At 51.0% G+C, this 21104-nt stretch overlaps 1 protein-coding gene across 1 annotated transcript in view; it reads right to left on the reverse strand.

Annotated features, from left to right (window-relative positions):
• Nucleotides 1–873: 873 nt before the first annotated feature.
• lars2 (leucyl-tRNA synthetase 2, mitochondrial) overlaps nucleotides 874–21104 on the reverse strand; it is a 35428-nt gene continuing 15197 nt past the window's right edge. The window contains exons 8-21 of the mRNA XM_079731417.1: nucleotides 19800–19907; nucleotides 18377–18536; nucleotides 16676–16780; nucleotides 16166–16281; nucleotides 15764–16047; nucleotides 12200–12298; nucleotides 10924–11061; nucleotides 10496–10599; nucleotides 8903–9082; nucleotides 8031–8200; nucleotides 7141–7218; nucleotides 6889–7000; nucleotides 5532–5659; nucleotides 874–2417 (exon numbers count right to left, since the gene is read on the reverse strand). Coding sequence (XP_079587543.1) covers nucleotides 2238–2417; nucleotides 5532–5659; nucleotides 6889–7000; nucleotides 7141–7218; nucleotides 8031–8200; nucleotides 8903–9082; nucleotides 10496–10599; nucleotides 10924–11061; nucleotides 12200–12298; nucleotides 15764–16047; nucleotides 16166–16281; nucleotides 16676–16780; nucleotides 18377–18536; nucleotides 19800–19907 — 1962 coding nt within the window. The 3' untranslated portion in view covers nucleotides 874–2237. The remainder of the gene's footprint in view (nucleotides 2418–5531; nucleotides 5660–6888; nucleotides 7001–7140; nucleotides 7219–8030; nucleotides 8201–8902; nucleotides 9083–10495; nucleotides 10600–10923; nucleotides 11062–12199; nucleotides 12299–15763; nucleotides 16048–16165; nucleotides 16282–16675; nucleotides 16781–18376; nucleotides 18537–19799; nucleotides 19908–21104) is intronic.

The raw sequence follows: 21104 nt of genomic DNA on the forward strand, positions 1-21104 counted from the left end.
GGCAGACCACCTCCAACACAATGAGCTCACGGAAAACTGCTTCCAAGCGTGACTAAATAAACTCAAAAATGGTTCCAGCCCCAGGAGTGTGGATTGTCACTGGTACACAAATATGCACCCTGGTTTACTTCAGTCTCTAATTTTCGCAGCAGGAATATGGATGGGTGGATGGGTGCTTATGTGTGCGTGCGTATGTGTTTGTGAGTGTGTAAAGGGAAGTTCGAAACGTTACAAAGGGAAATCTCATGATAAATTTGTCAAGGAAACTCACACTTAATACTGTTGCCAATTGAATACTTCGGTCTCCATAGAAACTGCTGAGTGTGACGTAAGTGTTATATTATATGAATTCAGTTGCTATCGGTAACCAACTTTTATTAATCACATGTCAGAAATTTGCTCAACCACATTTTCACTGCTACAGCTTTTTCTTTATTATCAACATGCCGTCTAAAACTAAGTCAAGATTGATCAAGGTGTAATTACCAGCATGGATATAAAGTTGACTAGTTTTAAGATGAGGCCTAGTTTCCATGATGCACTCTCATTTTATTTCATGGGCTATTTTCACAACAGAATAGATTAAAATGGTCAGATGATTTCATCAAAAGACATTTGGTAATAATTGAGGACTTCTTCTTTTGTTGTGATCCCGAGATTTTGTTCTGACATAAGTCATGGGAGAAATATTAAATAATTATTTCTTTAAATTATTTTCCGGAATCACTTCTCTTCAAAAGCCAAGGAAGGGTAACTAACCGGTGATCAGCTTGCATAACCGGTGAATCATTTTCTAACATTTAAAAAGATTTGTAATGAATGACAATTACATTATGAGTCAAGAAAATGTAAGTTAAAAAATGACCGTCATGGTGTACGCCTAATGGATCTGTCCATGTTTATTATGTTTGAAGGCTTGAAGGCATTCAGTGTTGACCAATACTCTTCTACGGGAAAGAGACAGCAGGTAAGAGTGGACTAAACCAAGGCTTTGGACCAAACATCCCCTCATTCCTGGTTTCTCTTCCTGTTGTTCTGCTTCTCCTGTCGGCCACTTCCTGTCCCCGAACCGTCAGACCAGAGAAATGTGGAGAAAAGGTTATGAGTGCAACCATGGGGCAGGCCCCTTGCATTATTGTCTGTGGGTGAAACAATGTTGGATCAAAATAAAAAATAATTATATACATATAAATTGATATATATATTAATAAAAAATACAAAACATTTGGCTTGAAATCTATATATTCATACATGTGTACAAATGTCTCCGTATGAACTATATCTATATAATAACTTTAAGTGGCTGAGAGAGCATTATATAGCAACGTTATGCTGTACAGTTCCAAATTATTTGTCAGTGCCATTATTAATGGGACTGTGATTCCCACAACAATAAACTCTTACTTGCAAAATGTATGACCCATTATGTCCCTCCAACAGGCGGCGATGAGAGTGGGTGCACAACACGTTCAAAGTTGCTCTATGGTCAGATCAGGTCAGAGGGAGTCCTTTGAATGTGTGTGTTTTGGCAAGAGAGAATGCGGTACTTCAGAGTGATATCTGTTAGATAGTTACATGGGTTTAGAGGTGAGAAAGGGCAGGATTTCAGAGTGATATCTGTTACATAGTTACATGGGTTTAGAGGTAAGGGACGAGAGATGCAGACTTACGTGTGAGTTCTGTTACATATTTATGGGTTTAGAGGTGAGATTTGAGAGGGAGGCCGGGACTTCCATTAGAGGGAAATCTTTTTCCACTCCATGTTTCGGATAATGCTTTGTCAAATTCTTTCTTGAGACGACTGCATATATTTTCTGTGTTTCTTGTCAATTTTGATGTTCCTGTCATGTTCTTCTGTGGCCTGGCAGACAGACCTGTGGCTATGTAAGGCTCTCAGCTCCATGGCTGAGACCACCGATACGAGGCTAAGCTAAGCCCACATACAGACGGACAGGCAGGCGGACAGCCAGACGGTCAGACAGACAGATGCATAGACACGCCGCCAGACAGAAAGTCTGTGAGACGGATGGACAGACCCAGCCATGACACACGATGATACAAAAAAACTGTATCTTATATTTTTTACACTCCCTTTAAGATATATGTACAAAAAGAGTTATTCATCCATCACAATAAAAACTGTCTCTGGAGTGTCTGACTGACAGAAGGAGGGCCAGACAGACAGACAGACCGACCGACAGGCAGCCAGAGAGGAGTCTCTTGCTCTTCGCCCCGCATCACTCGTCCACCAGGAAGTTGATGAGCGTTGTCCTCGGCGACAGGATGACCCTCTGGATGCGGCGATCCGCGAGGTACTCCCGTCCCAGCGGGCTTTCCAGAACCAGCTGCTGCACACGCTCGGCATCCTGGGAAATCTGCAGCGGAACCGTCACCGTCCCGCACGATTTGTTGTTTATCTGGAGTCAACAGGAGGGAAAAAAGTGTCAAAGAGTTTGCATCATTGAGTCAGCTGGAAAACAACATTTAACATCTCTGACTCCCACTTCTTTCAGTATCTGTAGATTAGGCTTTATGTTAAAGACAAAAGCCCACATTTGGAAACCATGCCAGAGCGTGGCCTGTTAATGAGCCGATGTAGTCTCCGCCAGACTCCAAACACCTGATATCTTGTTGTGTGTGTCTGCTTACAACCTCTGTATCCACTTATCATCTTAAAGGGAGTCCACTGAGCTGTATCTCGAGGTGTCTGATGACGTTTGGAATGAAGGTTTGACCAGAATCCAAATTTGCTCAATTTATGGTCAGTTACAAACAGATTAAATTCAAAGTCATCCATAGACTCCAGTATTCAAAGAACAAACGACACCAATTCTGTTTCTCTATTGTGTGACGGATGCAAAGGTGCAGAGGGCTCTTTAACACATATTTTCTGGCTCTGTCCTCATTTACTCATTTCCATTATTGGTGTGAAATATTCTAGTGATTTTCCGCGGTCTGTGGAAAGGACATTCCTCCTGATCGAGAACTTGCACTCATTGGATGCTCAGAAACTACTTAAAGCTATACATCTGAGGAACTGATTGGAAATCCCATACACACCCCTGCTTTATGAAGTGCCTCAGTGAAATGATTATAATCATACAGATGGAGAGAATACGCTTCTATAAATCTAAAGTGGCCAATAGACTTCCAAATATATGGGGTCCATTCATTGAATAATTGTTAATTATACCCCCTTGTTAATTATAGGGATACAACCCTTTACTCTGTTTGATTGCAATACCTGACAAACTGAAACTTGATTTGATATATATATATATATATATATGAATAAATAATCAGGCAATTTTGTCTTGTTTGCATGTGTGTTGAATTTAAAACAGAAAAACATAATCTAACTCTAACCCTTACACTTTATACCTGAGAAGAGACTTCAAAACAATCATTAAACTAGAAGATACAATTTTTTCCCACTAATCGATCCACTTCTCCATGTGCAGTACATGTAGAGAGACAGTTTAGCCTGACAAGAACCCTGCAGGCAGGAGAATAATCTGTAGTGTCTTGTGGTGCTAGCCATGTGCCCGTTTCTCGATCCGCCAGTGTGAACACCATCACCACGGGTTGTTTGTGTCTTCTCTTCTGCCTCGCGTAAGAAACAGAAAGGGAAAGAATGAGTGATAGATATGGATGTAAGACAAAGTAAGACTGAGAGAAAGAGGAAGAGAGAGAGCGTGACGACTCAGTGACTAATGGGCAGACCGTGTGCGCTTACAGCCAACGCACTGGGAGGGGCAGCAGCAAAGGCTAGAAGGACTGGAGCGGAACCACCACCACCTAGTTCATCTACAGTGTGTCAGTGTGTCAGCACACCCACATCAAACCCTTCCATGCCACAGCCAAGGAAGTGCAGTTCTGCTAGGGATGACTCAAATGCCTTAGCATTGGCTTTTTATAAAGATGGCGAAAGACAGAGTTAGAGAGACCCACTTTGTGAGACAAAGCGAGAAACCAAGCATCCCTGAATATGTGTGTGTGTGAGTGAAAGAGTGAGAGCGAAGGACCGCGAGAGAGAGCGAGAGAGCGAGAGTAGCTAGTCAGCTGATTGCGCCGGCCTTCATCCACACCATTGCTCATGAGAGTTTGAGGGGTTTGGAGGACTCAACAGGGCGGGGGTGGGTGGAGAAGTGGAGGTTGATGGAGGCATGGGGGGGCGTGCAACAATCAAACAGCTTCACGTCGTAGCAATCAACTGACTAAATGTTTGGAATATTTAAAAGAGGTCTCAGTGTATGCGTGTAAGTGCGTGTCTAAGTGTAGGTGTGACTCAGTGGGTGTCAGCGTGCGTGCCTGTGTGTGTACGTGTGAATGTGAGTATGAATGTATGTGTGCGTGCGTGCGTGTGAGTGCGTGTGTGAGTTTGAATGTATTTGTGTGTGCGTGTCTGTGTGTGCATGTGAGAGAAAGGTTGCTGCCCCCCCCCCCCCGTGGTCGTGCATGAGTGAGTGGCATGCTCCACATGCTTTGATCTGATCAGGGTGTCTCTGTGTTTGAACCTCTTCCCCATGGCTGGCTCTTCTCACTGATTGGCTGTGGAACCTAAAAACAGCATGCACCCCACGCCGCTGTGTGTGAGGGCGTGTACCCACACAAACACACACACACACAGAAGTGCACGTGAATATGCATACAAGTGTATATGCACCCTTTTATCCCCAATAATTACAGCCTCTCCTGACATGTGGGGTTCCTGTGTGTGTGCAAGAGAGCGATAGAGAGAGAGAGAGAGAGAGAGAGAGAGAGAGAGAGAGAGAGAGAGAGAGAGAGAGAGAGAGAGAGAGAGAGAGAGAGAGAGACCCAGACAGCCAGACATAGAGAAGAAGAAGAAGGCGAGCGAAAGATGGAGAGGAGAGAGATGGAGAGATGGAGAGAGGGAGATAAAAAAGGAGAGGGAATGACAGCTGAGCAGGAATACAAATGATTGTGCTGTGACTGGTCCCTCACTTGTCTGTTTAGCCCGAGGCAAACCACTTGACATGCAGATGGAGGGACATGGACACACACACAAATACACACACACTCACGAGCACACACACATACACTCACGAGCAACCACAACACACACATACACACACACACACACTAATCATAGGCTCAGTGGAAATGACAGACTACGACTATAATCATGGAACTAAGGCTTGGGGTTAGAAAGGAGAGAGTTTGAATGAAAATGCCGGCTGGCGGAGGACCAAACATGTGCACATATAATTCTAAATGCGAAGGCTTTCAAATTAGAGGAGAGCCCGAAAGACATCTTGTCAAATACCAAAAAAAGTCAAACCCAGAGCTGTAGGCAGCATAATAGTTCAGTGTGGGAAGCTTCTGCTATCGTTCTAGCAATCTAATGTGTGTGTGTGTGTGTGTGTGTGTGTGTGTGTGTGTGTGTGTGTGTGTGTGTGTGTGTGTGTGTGTGTGTGTGTGTGTGTGTGTGTGTGTGTGTGTGTGTGTGTGTGTGTGTGTGTGTGTGTGTGTGTGTGTGTGTGTGTGAGCGAGCACGTGCACCACCCTACCCGTACTAACAGCTCCAGGAAGTCCGGCTCTAAGAGGTACTCTGGGTGGACGGTGGGCCAGGGCTGCTGCAGGACACTTCCTCCCCCAGAAAGGACACAACTCTTGGGGCTTCGCACCTGGCTCAGGCCTGGAGGGGAGGAGGGCTGGAGGTTAGAAGGGAGGCAAACGTGTGGACGTGAATGTCTGTAGGTGTGGACGTTAACGTGTGGATGTGAATATCTGTAGGTGTAGATGTTAACACGTGGATGTGAATGACTTCATTTGTGGAGGTGTGACTGGAAATGGGTGGATGTGTCGATGTGTGGATGTGTAAATTAGTGAATGTTTGGATTTGAATGCATGTAGATTGGATGTCAATGTGAATGTATGAATGTGTGAATGCATGGCTCTGAATGTGTGGACCTGTGAATGTGTGGACCTGTGAATGTGTGTACCTGTGAATGTATGGATGTGGATGTGTAGGGAAACAGGGACCTCCGATCGCACGGCTTATCACACACACCTCCCAACAGGAGACACACACCCAGCTTATGCACCGCTTCCCTTTGTTTGTTTGTGTGTATTTGTCTGTGTGCCTTTACGTCTCTGTGTGCGTGTGTGTGTGTGCATGCCTGCATGCGTTTGTGTGCGTGCGTGTTTCGCGTTAAGAGTCAGGTGAAGGCCATAGGATCAACATATTCCCTAAACATTGCTTTCTCTTCAAACAAACACCCTTTAAGAGGACAAACTTGAGATCCCAAAACACACAAACACACACACACACTGCCCAGGCAGCCCGTGCTCATGTTTCGGGCTGGCTGGAGGCGTGGATCAGCTGCTGTGTGCACGCGTATGCTAGCCTGCGACTCAAGACAATGAGGGGATGTCCCCAGGCCCAGGGGGGGGCGCGCGGTCCTCCACTAAGAGGACTCCGGATCGACGGTTCCTTTGACTTGCGCTACATTACTTGTGAAGCACTCTGATGCGGGTCACCGTTAGGTCACACATTGTGTGGTTAGTTAGGGGAAGTGGTCACGCAGCAACGCCACCAAACGCATGTGGTCGTGTTGGCGAGAACATATGGATGTTAGTGCGAACGTGCAGATGAGTGTGTGTTAATGTGTGGGTGTGGACGCATGGATGTTAGTGCGAACGTGCAGATTAGTGTGTGTAAATGTGTGGGTGTGAACGTATGGATGTTATCGTGTGTGTGTGTGTGTGTGAACTATTGATTCTTGTATAAGTGTCCACGTGAGATCTAGCTCACACAACTTTCTCTACTAGCTCAGAATATAAATAGGAGGCGATACATTCAAACACATGGAAGCCCATCAACTCAACAGAACAGATGGAACAGAGCACAGCAGAGACCCCCACCTGCCCAGAGCTCGGAGGCCAGGTGGGGGGCCAGCGGGGCGGTCATCACACACAACACCGCCAGGGCCTCCTCAAACTCCACGCTGTGCTGCACCACCTTGGCTGTGGCCCCCTGAGGAACACACACACACACACACACACACACACACACACACACACACACGTGTTACAATACCATCCCTCAGAGGCGTGTTAGGTGCGAGGTGTTCGGTGTGAGGTGTGCGATCTCGGACAGCAGGACGTGACACTCACGTTCAGGGTGTTGGTGAGGCCCATGAGGCGGGAGATGGCGGCGTTGAACAGGAAGTCCTCGGTGAAGTGGGCGGTGACCTGCAAACGGAACCCGATTTCAGCGTGACCTCGCACAACACACTCGTTCCTGGTCGAGGTGATCGGCTGGTCCGACGGTCCAACGTAACCGTGACAACGACGGCATGTTTCGACCCAGTGAAGGGCAAGGCCTCTGCGACGCGATGTGCGGGGGGGGGGGGGGGGGTGGCAGTGCCCTTGGAGGGAGGGTCAACCAACAGGCAGATCAATGGGCAGCCTGGGCTTCTGGGGGGCTTACGGTAAAAAAAAATAACAGCAGAGGTCCGGGAGAACGCTTAGAAGTCTGGCCCCCGGGGAGCGGGAGAACCAAACCTGGCCATGAAAGACCGCTATTTATAAAGTGGAGAGGGGCAGAGAGGGAGAGTGGATTTGAAATCAATTTTCATTCCTCTCATCTGGCAGCCGTTCCTCTGGGGGTTTCCAGTTACCAGGGATGCTCAGCATGGGATGAAATGCTCCAGCCACGTCAGAACAGAGCTTGTGTAACCGGTGGCTCTACCTTAGGATCCTGGCAGCCCATGAAGGCCCCACAATCTGTTAGGTAACAGGATATTCTGGAAACTACTATTTCTGGCGTCGGGGGGATGAAGGAGGATGTGTGAAACGATGACGGACCAAAGACAGATAGAACCGACTAACTTCCTCGCCCCCAAAGAAATCAACAGCACAGAAACACGTGACGAAACTGAGTTTACAAAACGGGCCAGAAACGTGAACATTTGAAAGTGGCACATAAGTGACCCCTAGTGGCCAGCGTCGGTATGTCAGCTCCACGTCAGAATGCGCGTGTGTGCATGAGGGCCGCGGTTCACCTGCTGCACGGCATAGTTCATGTTCTGCCAGATCCTCCGGGCCTCCGCCAGCTCCTTCTTCTTGAGCAGGGAGGGGTCGGGCGGGGGTCCCAGCTGCCGAGCCCCCCTCAGCTTAGAGACGAGCTGCCAGAGACGTGACTGCCAGCGGAGAACCCCGGGTAGTGCGTCGGCTTGGGAGAGGAAACACACCGCATGAATAAACATGACATGGTCCATTATTCATATATATATATATATATATAAAATGGTATAAACACACACCGCCAACACACGCAAGGAAAGAGACCTGACCATCAGACAAAATGACTTGAAGTTGTAGCAATTATTGTATTAAAATAGCAAAGATATCAAATCCATCTTCCAATTAATTTTCAATTGTGAAGGTCACACACCACTGTCATGAAGAGGGAGAGAGGAAGAGGGAAGGAGAGAGAGAGAGAGAAGGATAAAGAGAGAAAGAGAGAGAGAAGGATAAAGAGAGAGACAGAGAGAGAGAAGGATAAAGAGAGAAAGAGAGAGAGAGAGAGAGAAGGATAACGAGAGAGAAAGAGCAAGAGAGCGAGAGAGAGAAGGATAAAGAGAGAAAGAGTGAGAGCTAGAGAGCGAGAGAGCGAGAGCGAGCCAAGGATAAACAGAGAAGCATTAAGAGAGAGAGGGAGAGAGCAAGCGAGGGACAGAGATAGAGGAAGAATGAGAGGGAGATTCCTCACCTCTCTATCCTTGAGGTAGAGAGAGAGCGATAGTGAAAAGAGAGGCCGAGGTAGCGAGAGAGGCAGAGAAAAGGGATAAAGAGAGATGGAGATCGAGGTCGATTGAGAGAGAAAGAGGGAGAGCGAGAACGCCAAAGGGGGCGGGGCTTGTGAGGGACTCACTCTTGACGTTCCACAGGATGTCCTGTTCGGGCGGCGCGGCGTACAGGATGTAGAGGCGCACCGTGTCCACGCCGTACTGCTCCACCACCTCCTGGGGGTCCAGCCCGTTGTGCTTCGACTTGCTCATCTTCTCCCAGGTCACCTCCAGGGGCCCGCCCCCCCGTGCCACGGGCTCCTCGCCTAGCAACAAACCGTCGGGGTCAAAGGTCATTGAAGAATGTACCAGGCCTGGAAACTGCTTCTTTTACACTTTCCCTGTTGCTGATTGTTTGTTTGTCCGTCAGAGGTGACATATTACACCACCAGGTGGGAATGCGATTAGCCGTTACAAGCCGTTATGAAAATCTGCCTCTTCTGACATCTCCCGACAAGTGGGCGTGTCCACCTAGATGTGTGCTGTATGGATCAGCCTACCAGCCTACCCATTGGACTGTAGCAAAGGTTGCTCATCTATCCATCACTCATCTAGGTGGACACGCCCACTTGTGATGTCAGAAGGGGGCAGATTTTCAAAACGGCTTGTAACGGCTAATCACACTCACACCTAGTGGTGTAACATGTCACCTTTAAGCAACGGGGTACCCCAAGTCATCGGTTGATTTCCTTTCTACTTCCTCGGCTCGTCTACAGGGAGAAAGGGTTCCCTTCAAAGCATTTGTGACTCGTCAATTCTTTTCCCAGTGGCTCGAGTCTAAGGACTGACCTCCCACCTGCTATTCATCAATGGGCCTCAGGGCGGATGTGTTCTGACGGAGCGTGGGATTCAGACGGGCAAACTACAGAACTCCACTCTAGCGAGAGGCCGAGGCGGAGGATGGAAGGCTTCCTCCGACATGTTTTACCTTGTTACTTAGCAACAGAGAGTGGCTGCAGTACAACTTTCACCATGACATCCATTCAAAGCCATCCCATGACAGGGGAGGGAGGGGGGTAGGGGGCTGGGGAGTCACTCCCGATCACTTTGGAGACGAAGTGACGATTCCAAACAAAAATGTAATCACTGCTGTTGTCCTATGGAAGAGCTCCACAGGTGTACGTGTAATGTGTGGATTATAGACGACTCATAGATAAGGTGTATATTGATCTGCGCTGCACGCGTCTTAACTGGTGCGTAGCACACCAAGGGAAAGCCTCGTGACGGGAGACTTGAACCTGTTGAAAGCCTGTCCTCGAAATGTTAAAACGTTCCGACCAATCAGTGCTGGGGAGGGAGTGGAAGATCATGACAAAGGAAGGAGCGCTGTAGTCAGATTGTGGCGCCCAGGGTTAGTAGCCACACATTTCCCCTGAACTCAATAAATAACAATGGTGAAAGCCGAATAGAAATTTGCCACAAAGGCTTTTCTTAGCTACAAACATGTTGTTGCTTTACTCCCTGACTGGGTTCAGCAGGAGTGAAGAGAGCGTCACCCAAGTACTGAATGGGATTGGCCGAAGCTTTTTGAAGAGAGTTAGATCGCGCCCATATATGGAAATGAGTGGCCAGCCAAGCCCAAATGATATTCATTGCGACACGCAAACTTGAATATCCAGAAGGTGTGACGAGGCTCCTGCAGACCAGGTCATAAAGGACAGAGAGAGTCGCTGGCCTACCTGAGAAGTCAATGTCCTCCCTCTTCACGTACTGCCCCCCGCTGGCCAGCCGGAAGGTCTGGCCTTTGATCAGACCCTGGACCAGCAGCTTCTTGAACGGCTCTCTGGGGGGACAGACTGACGTTTAGTCACCTCAACACTCCAGAGGCCACACACACACACACACACACACACACACGCAGACACAGACAGACAGACAGACAGACAGACGTTTAGTCACCTCAACACTCCAGAGGCCACACACACACACACACGCACACACCCAGACACAGACAGACAGACAGATAGACAGACAGACAGACAGACGTTTAGTCACCTCAACACTCCAGAGGCCACACACACACACACACACACACGCACACACACACACATTCACACACTAAGCCCAAAAACACAAGGTAATAACCAAGAGGTGTGTGGCAGCCCACCTGTGGGTCACGAGGTTCTGGGCGGCGCAGAAGTGGGACAGGAAGCGGGCGTAGTAGAGGTGCATGACGGCGTGCTCCTTCCCCCCGATGTACACGTCCACGGGCAGCCAGCGGTCGGCCGCAGAGCGCTCGAACGGCCTGGAGGAACACAGCTGGTCAGCTCCACCACGCTCATGTTCACAAAGCCCTCCTGTCTTTGGAGGTCTGTCTGCGGTGGTTGTGCTTGTTGTGGTTGTAAATGATCCTAAATGTCAAATCGTACATGAGCCCCATCATAAGCTGTGCCACAAGGGGGCACACTGCCCAAGAGGAGGAGTGAGGATTTGCAGGGGGGGGGGGGGGAGCTATGGCAACGGGCTACCTGATTACTTCATTTCAACTCAATACAAAAAGCTTTATTGACATTGTCTGTGGTTTCGGTAGAGTATTGTCAAAGCGGTTAGGAAATCAAGAGAGTGACCACCAAGAATAAAAAGCAATGATAAAAGTGTGTCTGCTGTATGCAAATGACTGTACTATCTAATACCTGGATCCCCCCCCCCCCGTCTCGCTCTCTCAAATTCAAGCCACCAACACACCCACATAACACACCTTCTTCCCCCACTTGACACACACACCGTTCACCAGGCAAACTGGAAGCACAAACAGTGTAATAGCTTTCGCTGTTGTGCTATAATAATATATTATATAATCTGTACAACTGTGTGTTTTTGTGTGTGTGTGAGAGAGAGAGAGAGAGAGAGAGAGAGAGAGAGAGAGAGAGAGAGAGAGAGAGAGAGAGAGAGAGAGAGAGAGAGAGAGAGAGAGAGAGAGAGAGAGAGGTGGTCATGCAGATATGCGTTATTAATAGTGAGGAAGGGCTATTGGAGGGGTCTGTGTTCAGATTAAATGAAAAGTCCTTTTCTAATATGACGGAGCTTAGCCCGCAGGAGAACCTCAACTGGCATTTTGTTCCGTTAAAATTCCAAATCCCCTCAGAGTAATGCGATGAAAACGTGATTCACTGCAATGAATTCACACAGAACAGGATAAAAGACTGATTAAGGGGGAGAGTATGTTGATAAAAATGCCTGGTGATGAGCGGGCTGGCTGGGGAAGCATTTAACTGAAAGGTTAATTATACTAAGATATTTCTGGACAAATTTACTTGTTGAAGTATTTATTTAGGGACATATTTATTTAATTATTGAGGTGTTTATTTCTTCCAGGGACTGTAGAAAGGTCATCGGTGCTATCAGAGTGATCTCTGGGCACTAGGAGGATCCGCTGTGCGTACCTCTCTGCATTGTTGGGGTCTGTGTATCTGAAGTAGTACCAGGCCGAGTCCACGAACGTGTCCATGGTGTCCGTCTCTCTGCGGGCTGGTCGCTGACATCTTAACGACACAAGACAGACGCACACACAGAGACAGACAGAGAGAGAGAGAGGATGAAGAGAGAGAGAGCAAAAGGGAGAGTCAGACAAAAGTCAGACATGGAAAAGAAGAAAATCAATGCCCGAGATACAAATGCAAAAATGATCAAATGCTGAACTATTCCTGCTTGTATGCCCCCAGAGAAGTGACCTATAATTTCTCTTTTTCTGCATTTGTCTAGTCTGTGTGTGTGTGTGTATACCAAAGGTCCTGCAGACGGGTGTGGGTCTCTGATTATCTGTGTGTGTGTGTGTGTGCGTGCGTGCGTGAGCGTGTGTGTTTCTGTGTCTGTGTGTGTGTGTGTGTGTCTGCCAGGCGGGCTCCATCTGGCTTTGGGGTCAGGTCCCAGCGGAGAGGGGGCCGGTGGGGGCCGGTGGGGGCCGGGTTGCTGTGTTCCTGGGTCCCATGGAACAGGCTGTACCAACAGGGAGCTAACTGGCAGGCGGCACGCGGCGCCGGCTTATGTGCGCTCGCGTGTTTGTGTTGGAACGGCCGCCCCGCTCGCCCTTTATCCAGCGCTCTCTCCCTCGGGGGGAAAAAAACGCTAATACGCCAACACACCAGTGAACCCCCCCCGTTTCACTTTTGATGCGCCGACCGGATAGACGTGTAGCAAAAGGGAGAGGCGTGGGGGTAAAAATGAACTTGATATTTGCGTAAATACATGATCTGGTTCCAGGACGCTTCTATATTGCACCTGCATGCTCTGGTACAACACCAGCCTCTGTGGAGTTAATATCCAACCATCCGTGTCGCGGAAAAACATCCGAGGCATGCCGTCGGGCGCAGCCGAGCGCGTTGACTGTGCGTGTGTGCGCGCGTGCGTGCGTATATATTCTTTCACTTCAACTAAAATCAATTATTCCGCGTCCCTGTCAGCGCGTCTCCTCTGGCAGTCAGGCTGATCTCTGATCTGGCCCCGGCGGCCACCCTGCCTGCCTGCCTGCCTGCCTGATAAACCATTGGATCAACCGCGAGGCCTCTCTCTCCTCCGTGTCTGTGCGCTGGTCTATCTTCCCGCCTGGTGTTCATCAGCGACGACCGCCTGTCCATTTGCCAGCCACTCACCATTTTGTTCCCCTGCTAACGCGGACGGATCCCTCTGATGGTGGAGATCTTTCATCTGGGCTCTCCCCCACCCCTGTCTACACAGACCACACTGACCACCCCCCCCCCCCCCCCCCCCACCCCCCCTCATTACCCCCCCCCCCCCCCCCCCCCCCCCCCCCCCCTCATTACCCCTCACTCCCACCCTAACCACCCACTATGCCACCTATTACGGGGCTGAGAGGATGAGGTAAGTGCAGAGGGTTGCCTAGCAACAATAGGATAGTGTTCGCAGGGTTAATACGTGCAAGCCAGGTGTTATCCCGGCGAGATTTGGACCCGGCGTTGTGACAAAAGCCCGTCCTCGCAAACACAAAGGACAACAAATCCGATGGGGAGCCTTCGCCGAAACATCCCTGCGACACGCAGCGTCTCAGCGAGTGACCGGGCGGCTGCAGCCCACGCACGGCCAATCAGAGAGCAGCGGGGTTAGTGGGAGAGTTGTGGAGCTCTGAACTCAGAGGGCTCGGAGGACACGGCTCCCTCACTCCCCGTCCTTCAGGCGCAGCGTCCCTGGAGACGTTTCGCACTCCGTCAAAGGATCGGAACCGGATAAAGAGTGAAAACCTATTTGCTGTGTGTGTGTGTGTGTTTATTTGTGTGTGCATGTATATTATATATGTGTGTGTGTGTGTATGCGTGTGTGTGTGTGTGTTTGTGTGTGCATATATATGTGTGTGTGTGTGTGTGTGTGTGTGTGTGTGTGTGTGTGTGTGTGTGTGCGTTTGTGTGTGCAGGTATATATGTGTGCGTGTGCTTGTGCATGCTAGTGCATGTAGCAGCATAAGAAACATCACAGGACAGCAGATGGAGCATCTGTTGCATCATCGACACGCCCCCGGGATAACCCTTTGTAACATGTGTAGCATCGACCACACACATATACATACTAACACACATACATACATACATACATACATACATACATACACACGCACACACACACACGCCCGCGCAGATTCACCATGATCGCAGCCTGCGTTTCACTTGGCAGGCCAGTTTACACTATTTTTTTCCCCCTGCCTTCTCCGCGATGGTAGTCTTAAGAACAGATTGGCGCGCAGGAAATGACTTCCTCAAGGACAGATAAGACAGCATCAGCGACACTCAATCTCTCATCAGACCCTCCCCACCCCCCACCCCCCACCCCCACCACCACCGAGTACAACTCAAGACTTTAATTGGATACGGTAGACAAGTGACGCGAACACATTTCCAGACCCTCACAGGCTAACCCGGGAGGGGGGGGTGTTTGTTTGTGTGTGTGTGTGTGTGTGTGTGTGTGTGTGTGTGTGTTTATGCGTGTGTCTATGTATGTGTGTGTATGTGTGTTTATGTGTGAGAAGATTTATGAATATGTGGATGGAGGGGATAAATGTGTCCTCTTCGATACAGCCATCCATCTGGGTGTGAGTGCTAGGTTGGTTTGACGCGCGGCTGCTTGATTAACCTGTTTACAGAGGACTTCCCCGCCCTAACCCACGCACACGGGAAATGCTCAACGGCTTACCTGAGTCAAACACACTAACGTGGTAACAAGCTTCTTACTGCCACTCGGATGACGGGACGAATCACAGCCCTCTATGTGACCCCAGAAATGTGTGCGTGTGCGTGTGTGTGTGTGCATGCTTCCTCATGCAACTTTCTTCCCAGGGTCCCATGCAGTCCCGCGCCTGTTACTGCGTGTTATGTCGGATAAAATGTGTCGTTTCTCTCGCACCATCGTCCCCACGGGACACGTAGGAGGTAGGAGGAGGAGGAGGAGGAGGAAGAGGCAGAAGAGGAAGAGGAGGAGGGTGTACAGAGCCTAGTGAATTAGGACTTGGCATCTAGAAACCTTCCCCGCACAGAATCCTTATCAGCCTGCTGCTCTCCAGCCTCCGTGAAGCGCGACAGAGGAGAGATTGATGGAGACGTCTTCACGGCGAGCTTTACATTATGGATGACACGCAACCCGCTCATCCTCTCCGCTACCGTTCACCATTTGTGAAGCAGAATCTATTTGTTTAGTGTCATTCGACTCCCTGTCCATTGTCCCTGTGTATTTTTTTTTGGCGGTTCATTGCCTTATTCCGTCGCCCTCCTCCTTCCCGTGCGTGGTGCTGCAGCTGCTGTTGTGGGGGCCACAGCCACACCTGGTCGTGGTTGGTGGGTTGCTGTGAACAGCCGTGTCAGCAGGCGAGCACACACAAACACCATGCTTCACTTAGAAGGGACATTAATAGTCCCCAACATCAGCACTATAGGCTATTTCCATTGCCGACGGAGGAATATCAGTATATCCTCCTTAATTGGGTGGATCAAAGGTGCAGGCCTCACCTGGGGCAGGCGCAGAGCAGCCAGTCCTGGGCCGACCCCAGAGCTGCCCCCCCCCGACCCGTCAGAGAGGGCAGCTTGGGGAGGACCACCGGGAGCTCCTCCTCCGGCACGGCCACGGGGCCGCAGGCGGCGCAGTGCACCATGGGGATGGGCGTGCCCCAGTACCGCTGCCTCGATATCAGCCAATCCCTGAGCTTGTTGCTGGTGAGGTGCCCGCCCACTTTGGCGTCTCTGGCCTTCTGGGTGACGGAGTCAAATGCCTGCTCTCTGGTCAGGCCTGTGAACTGCACGGAGAGATGCATATGTGAGGCGGGTGCGATGGTTTTATCGGCATGGTGGAAGGTCTGCGTCGTGACAGAGTGGGTGCCCTCTGACGGGAGTGACGCGTGTTCAGCATCCTACCTCGGCGGAGTTCACCAGAGTCTGAGTGCCGTCTGAGTGACTCTGCAGAACAGAGTTCCACTCCACGCCCAGAGCGGTGGCCACAGACAAGTCCTCTTCACTGCTGTCTGGGATACCTGTTTACAAAAGATACAAACGCACAAACAAATGAATAACACACAAACATATATTACACACACACACACACACACTAACAAACAAATACACATGAGACACACACAAATACACATATGAGATACACATGAGACATAACCCCCCCCACACACACACACACACAAGCAAACACACACACACACACACACACGCACACGAGATGAAGATGAAAGATGTACTGATTGTGCTCTGAAATCTCTCCCTGGTGAACATGCTGTGTGTGATGCTGTGTGAGAAACGGTTGACAGCCTGCTTAGCCGCCACCTACACACTCTAGCTGAGACACACACACACACAAAGGCGCTGTAGCGAGATGGAGAGATGGAGAGACAGCTATGGGAGAAATGTGCCATTTACCGATCACGGTATCCAGATGGCCGTCAAATGCCTGCTTGCTGGAGATGACCAGAGGCACCTCCTGTCCAGTGAGGGAGCTGCGAGCGGTAACCTCCGTCAGCGAGTCTGGAGGAGAACGGGAGGAGGAGGGAGGAGGAGGAGAGGGGAGGAGGGAGGAGGAGGAGAGGGGAGGAGCAGGAGGAGAGAGGAGGAGCAGGAGGAGAGAGGAGGAGGAGAACGGGAGGTGAAGAGAGCCGGAGGAGAGAGGAAGAGCAGGAGGAGAGAGGAGGAGTAGAACAGGAGGTGGAAAGAGCCGGAGGAAAGAGGGAGGAACAGGGGGGGAGATGAGGAGAAGAACAGGAGTTGGAGAGAGCAGGAGGAGAGAGGAGGAGGAGAGAGGAGGAGTAGGAGAGAGGAAGCGCAAGAGAACAAATAGCAGGAGGAGAGAGCAGGAGAGAGGAGGAGAACAGGAGGAGACAGAGAAGAGAGGGTAGTGGGAGACAGCAGGAGGAGAGAGGAGGAGATAGCGGGAGGAACAAGAACAGAGCATCATCATAATCAGCAATGACCCCCCATTGTGACACCACATGGAATCCCAATTACCCCCCCCCCACATACACACACACACATACACAAACACACACACATACACACACACCCACATTCCTTGAGGGTGGTGGTGTACAAAACACATTTACTAAGCCTTCAGTTCGTTTACATATATGAAGACTGTGCCAATTTAAATAAACAGATGCCACAAGCATGTGAGGCTCGGCAAATGTATCCAACCACCCAGGACAAATAAGGACGTGGTGGTGGGGAGGAGAGGAGAAGGAAAGGGGTGGAGGAGATGGGGTGAAGGGGAGGTGGAGGGGGTGGAGAGGAGGTGAAGGGGGAGTGGAGAGGAGGTGGAGGGGAGGTGGAGGGGAGGTGGAGGGGGTGGAGAGGAGGTGAAGGGGAGGTGGAGGGGGTGGAGAGGAGGTGAAGGGGAGGTGGAGGGGGTGGAGAGGAGGTGAAGGGGGAGTGGAGAGGAGGTGGAGGAGGTGGAGAGGAGGGGGAGGGGAGGTGGAGGGGGTGGAGAGGAGGTGAAGGGGGAGTGGAGACGAGGTGGAGGAGGTGGAGAGGAGGTGGAGGGGAGGTGGAGAGGAGGTGGAGGGGAGGTGGAGGGGTGGAGAGGAGGTGAAGGGGGAGTGGAGAGGAGGTGGAGGGGGTGGAGAGGAGGTGGAGGGGGGTGGAGAGGAGATGGAGGGGAGGTGGAGGGGAGGTGGAGGGGAGGTGGAGGGGGTGGAGAGGAGGTGGAGAGGAGGTGGAGGGGAGATGGAGGGGGAGTGGAGAGGGAGTGGAGAGGAGGTGGAGGGGAGGTGGAGGGGGAGTGGAGGGGGAGTGGAGAGGAGGTGGAGGGGGAGTGGAGAGGAGGTGGAGGGGAGGTGAAGGGGGAGTGGAGAGGAGGTGAAGGGGGAGTGGAGAGGAGGTGGAGGGGGTGGAGAGGAGGTGGAGGGGGTGGAGAGGAGGTGAAGGGGGAGTGGAGAGGAGGTGGAGGGGGTGGAGAGGAGGTGGAGGGGGTGGAGAGGAGGTGGAGAGGAGGTGGAGAGGAGGTGGAGGGGGTGGAGAGGAGGTGGAGAGGAGGTGGAGGGGAGGTGGATCGGTGGGTGGGGAAGGGGTGGAGAGGAGGTCGATCGCTGAGGGTGGGGAAGGGGTGGAGATCGATGGGGCCGAGCTTACCTAGGCCGGGCTGGAAGGCGGCCTCCAGGGCCGGGCGGGCGGGGCTGCCCCCGTGGAGCAGCCGGTGGGAGGGGAGGACGGCCAGGTAGGCGGCGCCGTACAGGGCCTCCGGGGAGGCCGTGTAGGCAGCCAGCGTCTCCCCCGTCTCCTCACCCCTCACCTGGGGGAGAGAGCAGGAGGGGGGAGGCCTTCAGGGGACTGTTTGGGGAACACTCGGGCAACGGGGGAGGGGCGGCTCGGAGGGAGCAGGTCAGGCTTCTGATTGGTTAGGATGAACTTAGACACACCTCACAAGAGACCTGAGCTGTTTGCCCAAGATGGGGAACAACACCAGAGCTTATGTTAGTGAGGGGGGGGGGGAACCATTGGAAAATACTCCAATACTAATTTAGATTAGTCTCTCTCTCTCTAGAGAGACAGTACGAAAAAGAGAGTAAGAGAGAAAAAGAAGGAGAGAGAAAGAGAGAGCGAGAGTGAGAGCGGCTATGAACAGAGGCGTAGCTTCAGCTACAAGCAGGGGGGCTTTCAGTTCACGACGGGGGGAGTCTTACTGGTTCTGGCTGACGTAATGAATGTTTATTTAAATGGGGGCAGGTTAGCGGCAAGGGTTAATGTAATAAAGAGCGCTGGAGCAGGGGTCATGTGATAACACCTCCCTCCAGTGCCAGGGACCTCTTCTAATATGTAGATGTAATACCACACAGTTTCCAGCGCCCCCCCCCTGCCGGCCTGCACAATGGCCTGCGCTTTAATTACCTTCCTGATGGATGAGACGCCACATGCACATATAGACCTTAAGTCTCTCTCTCCCTCTCTTTACCTCTCTCTCTCTCTCTACTCTCTCTACCTCGCTCTTTTTATTCCCTCCCTCAGAGAGTGAATCAAAGCCCCTCTTGTCTTTCGAGGGCCGCTGTATAATAAGGATAATCATCTCGGCGTGGGCTTCTAGAAAGCCGGATTTTAAACGGCGCGAGTGTCAATATCTCCAAACAGGCCGGAGAAACAGTCAATTAGGAACCAATGTGTGCCCGCGCTTGTTTGGTTAAATTGCCGCTCCACAGATGGCTGTGGCATGTGGAAATGGAAGCGCTTAGGCAAGGTGAAGAGTGTTTGGTAAGCAGAAAAAAGAAATAACAGGAACAGAGAAATTGAAAACGAAGAAGGCCAATCAATCAGGAAAGGGGGGGGGAGAGGGCGGCAAAGATGGCAAGACGGCAAAATGAGAAAAAAAAGAAAGCAAAGTAGGGCGTGGAAGTGAGCGGGAAAATGGGAGGCGAAGCGAGAGGAAGGAGGTTAAAGGATTAAGATGGCGGAGGAGCGCAGGGGGGATGGAATGGAAGCAGAACGCGAGGAGAAGGAAACGGATTGGCGGACGGATTGGAAGGCGAGGGGAGGGAGGGGAGGGGTGGGGGGGGGGTTTTACCTTGAGGTGGAAATCAAAGAAGCAACCGCTGCATTCTCCAATCCAGTTTGCCTGCATGGCTTTGACCCCGTACCACTCGGGCAGGTCCGCCAAGGCCTCCAGGAGGGGCTGCAGAGAGACGGAACAGAGAACGATGAGACATGCCTTACAAACACACACGTCACAGGTCCAGTAGCATGGTTCCAGCCCTCCCCTCCCAACACAGACATCGTTTGAAGGTAGCCATCCCTGTCTTCTTGTAGGTTTACAAGCTTAGATTCACGTCACAAGTCACAAGCCAAAGATCTTTAAATGCAGCTGTAGAAAGTTCAGCCTCGAGACGTTCTGCTTGGCTAGGTCTGGGGAAACCTGACTTCGGCCGGAGGAGGAGATGTGATTACATGGGAGAAGGAGTAACCAGTGTGTTACTTTCTAAAAAATAATGTGAGGAGCCATCAACAGTCCTCAAAGAGGGGGGTCTCGGTTTAAAGGCCCTGCCAATTTACTGGAACAAAGCAGAGTAATGTGACCCGGGTCACGATATGCAGGGGTAGAGGGATTTGAGAAAATCCTACTCGCCCTATATTCCAGGATATCACCACACGTACACGTACACGCACACACACACACACACATTCTATGTGGTCTTTGCGGTGATGGAGCGCCATGCACACATGCATTTAATCACGACGCACACAGACACACAGACACACACACACACACACACACACACACACACACACACACAGTTAGTCTCAGGATTAAAGGAAGCAATGCATATCAACGAGGCTGAGGCCAACAAGCCACAGCTGGGCCTGAGCCGGAGATGTGTCTCGCCCTGGCTCCCTCGCCCTCTCAACATGTCGCCGTTTATTATCCCTCCCCCCCCATCGCCGTGCGCTCTGAGCGAGCCGCACCTCATCAAGGCCCCTCCTCTTCCTCCCATGCAAATACACACAGGAAGAAAGACGGTGGGCAGCAGCGAATCCTCCCGTGTGTTGCAGTATGTGTGTCGTTTGTCTCTGCTGTGTATTTGGGTCGTGTTGCAAGCATGACTCCCGCCGGCGTCGGCTAAGCTAACTCTGCCGTGGCTTTGGCCCCGGTCAGAGCCTCACAGATTCTTGCATGTGTGGGTGACATGTCGCAGCCAGCAAGAGCAGATAGGAACAACCGCAAAGCACAAGAACTTCAAATTGGGACAGGTTTGTGTTTATATTTCTCTAGCCGCTATAGTCAGAGCGCAAACCTAGTTAATGTGGCACATAAGATCACACACACCATCGGTGGGGTCAGGGCGACATCCGGCACGTTAGGGGGGGTCAGAGG

Source organism: Pollachius pollachius (assembly GCF_949987615.1).
Source record: "Pollachius pollachius genome assembly, chromosome: 1".
Taxonomy (NCBI): domain Eukaryota; kingdom Metazoa; phylum Chordata; class Actinopteri; order Gadiformes; family Gadidae; genus Pollachius; species Pollachius pollachius.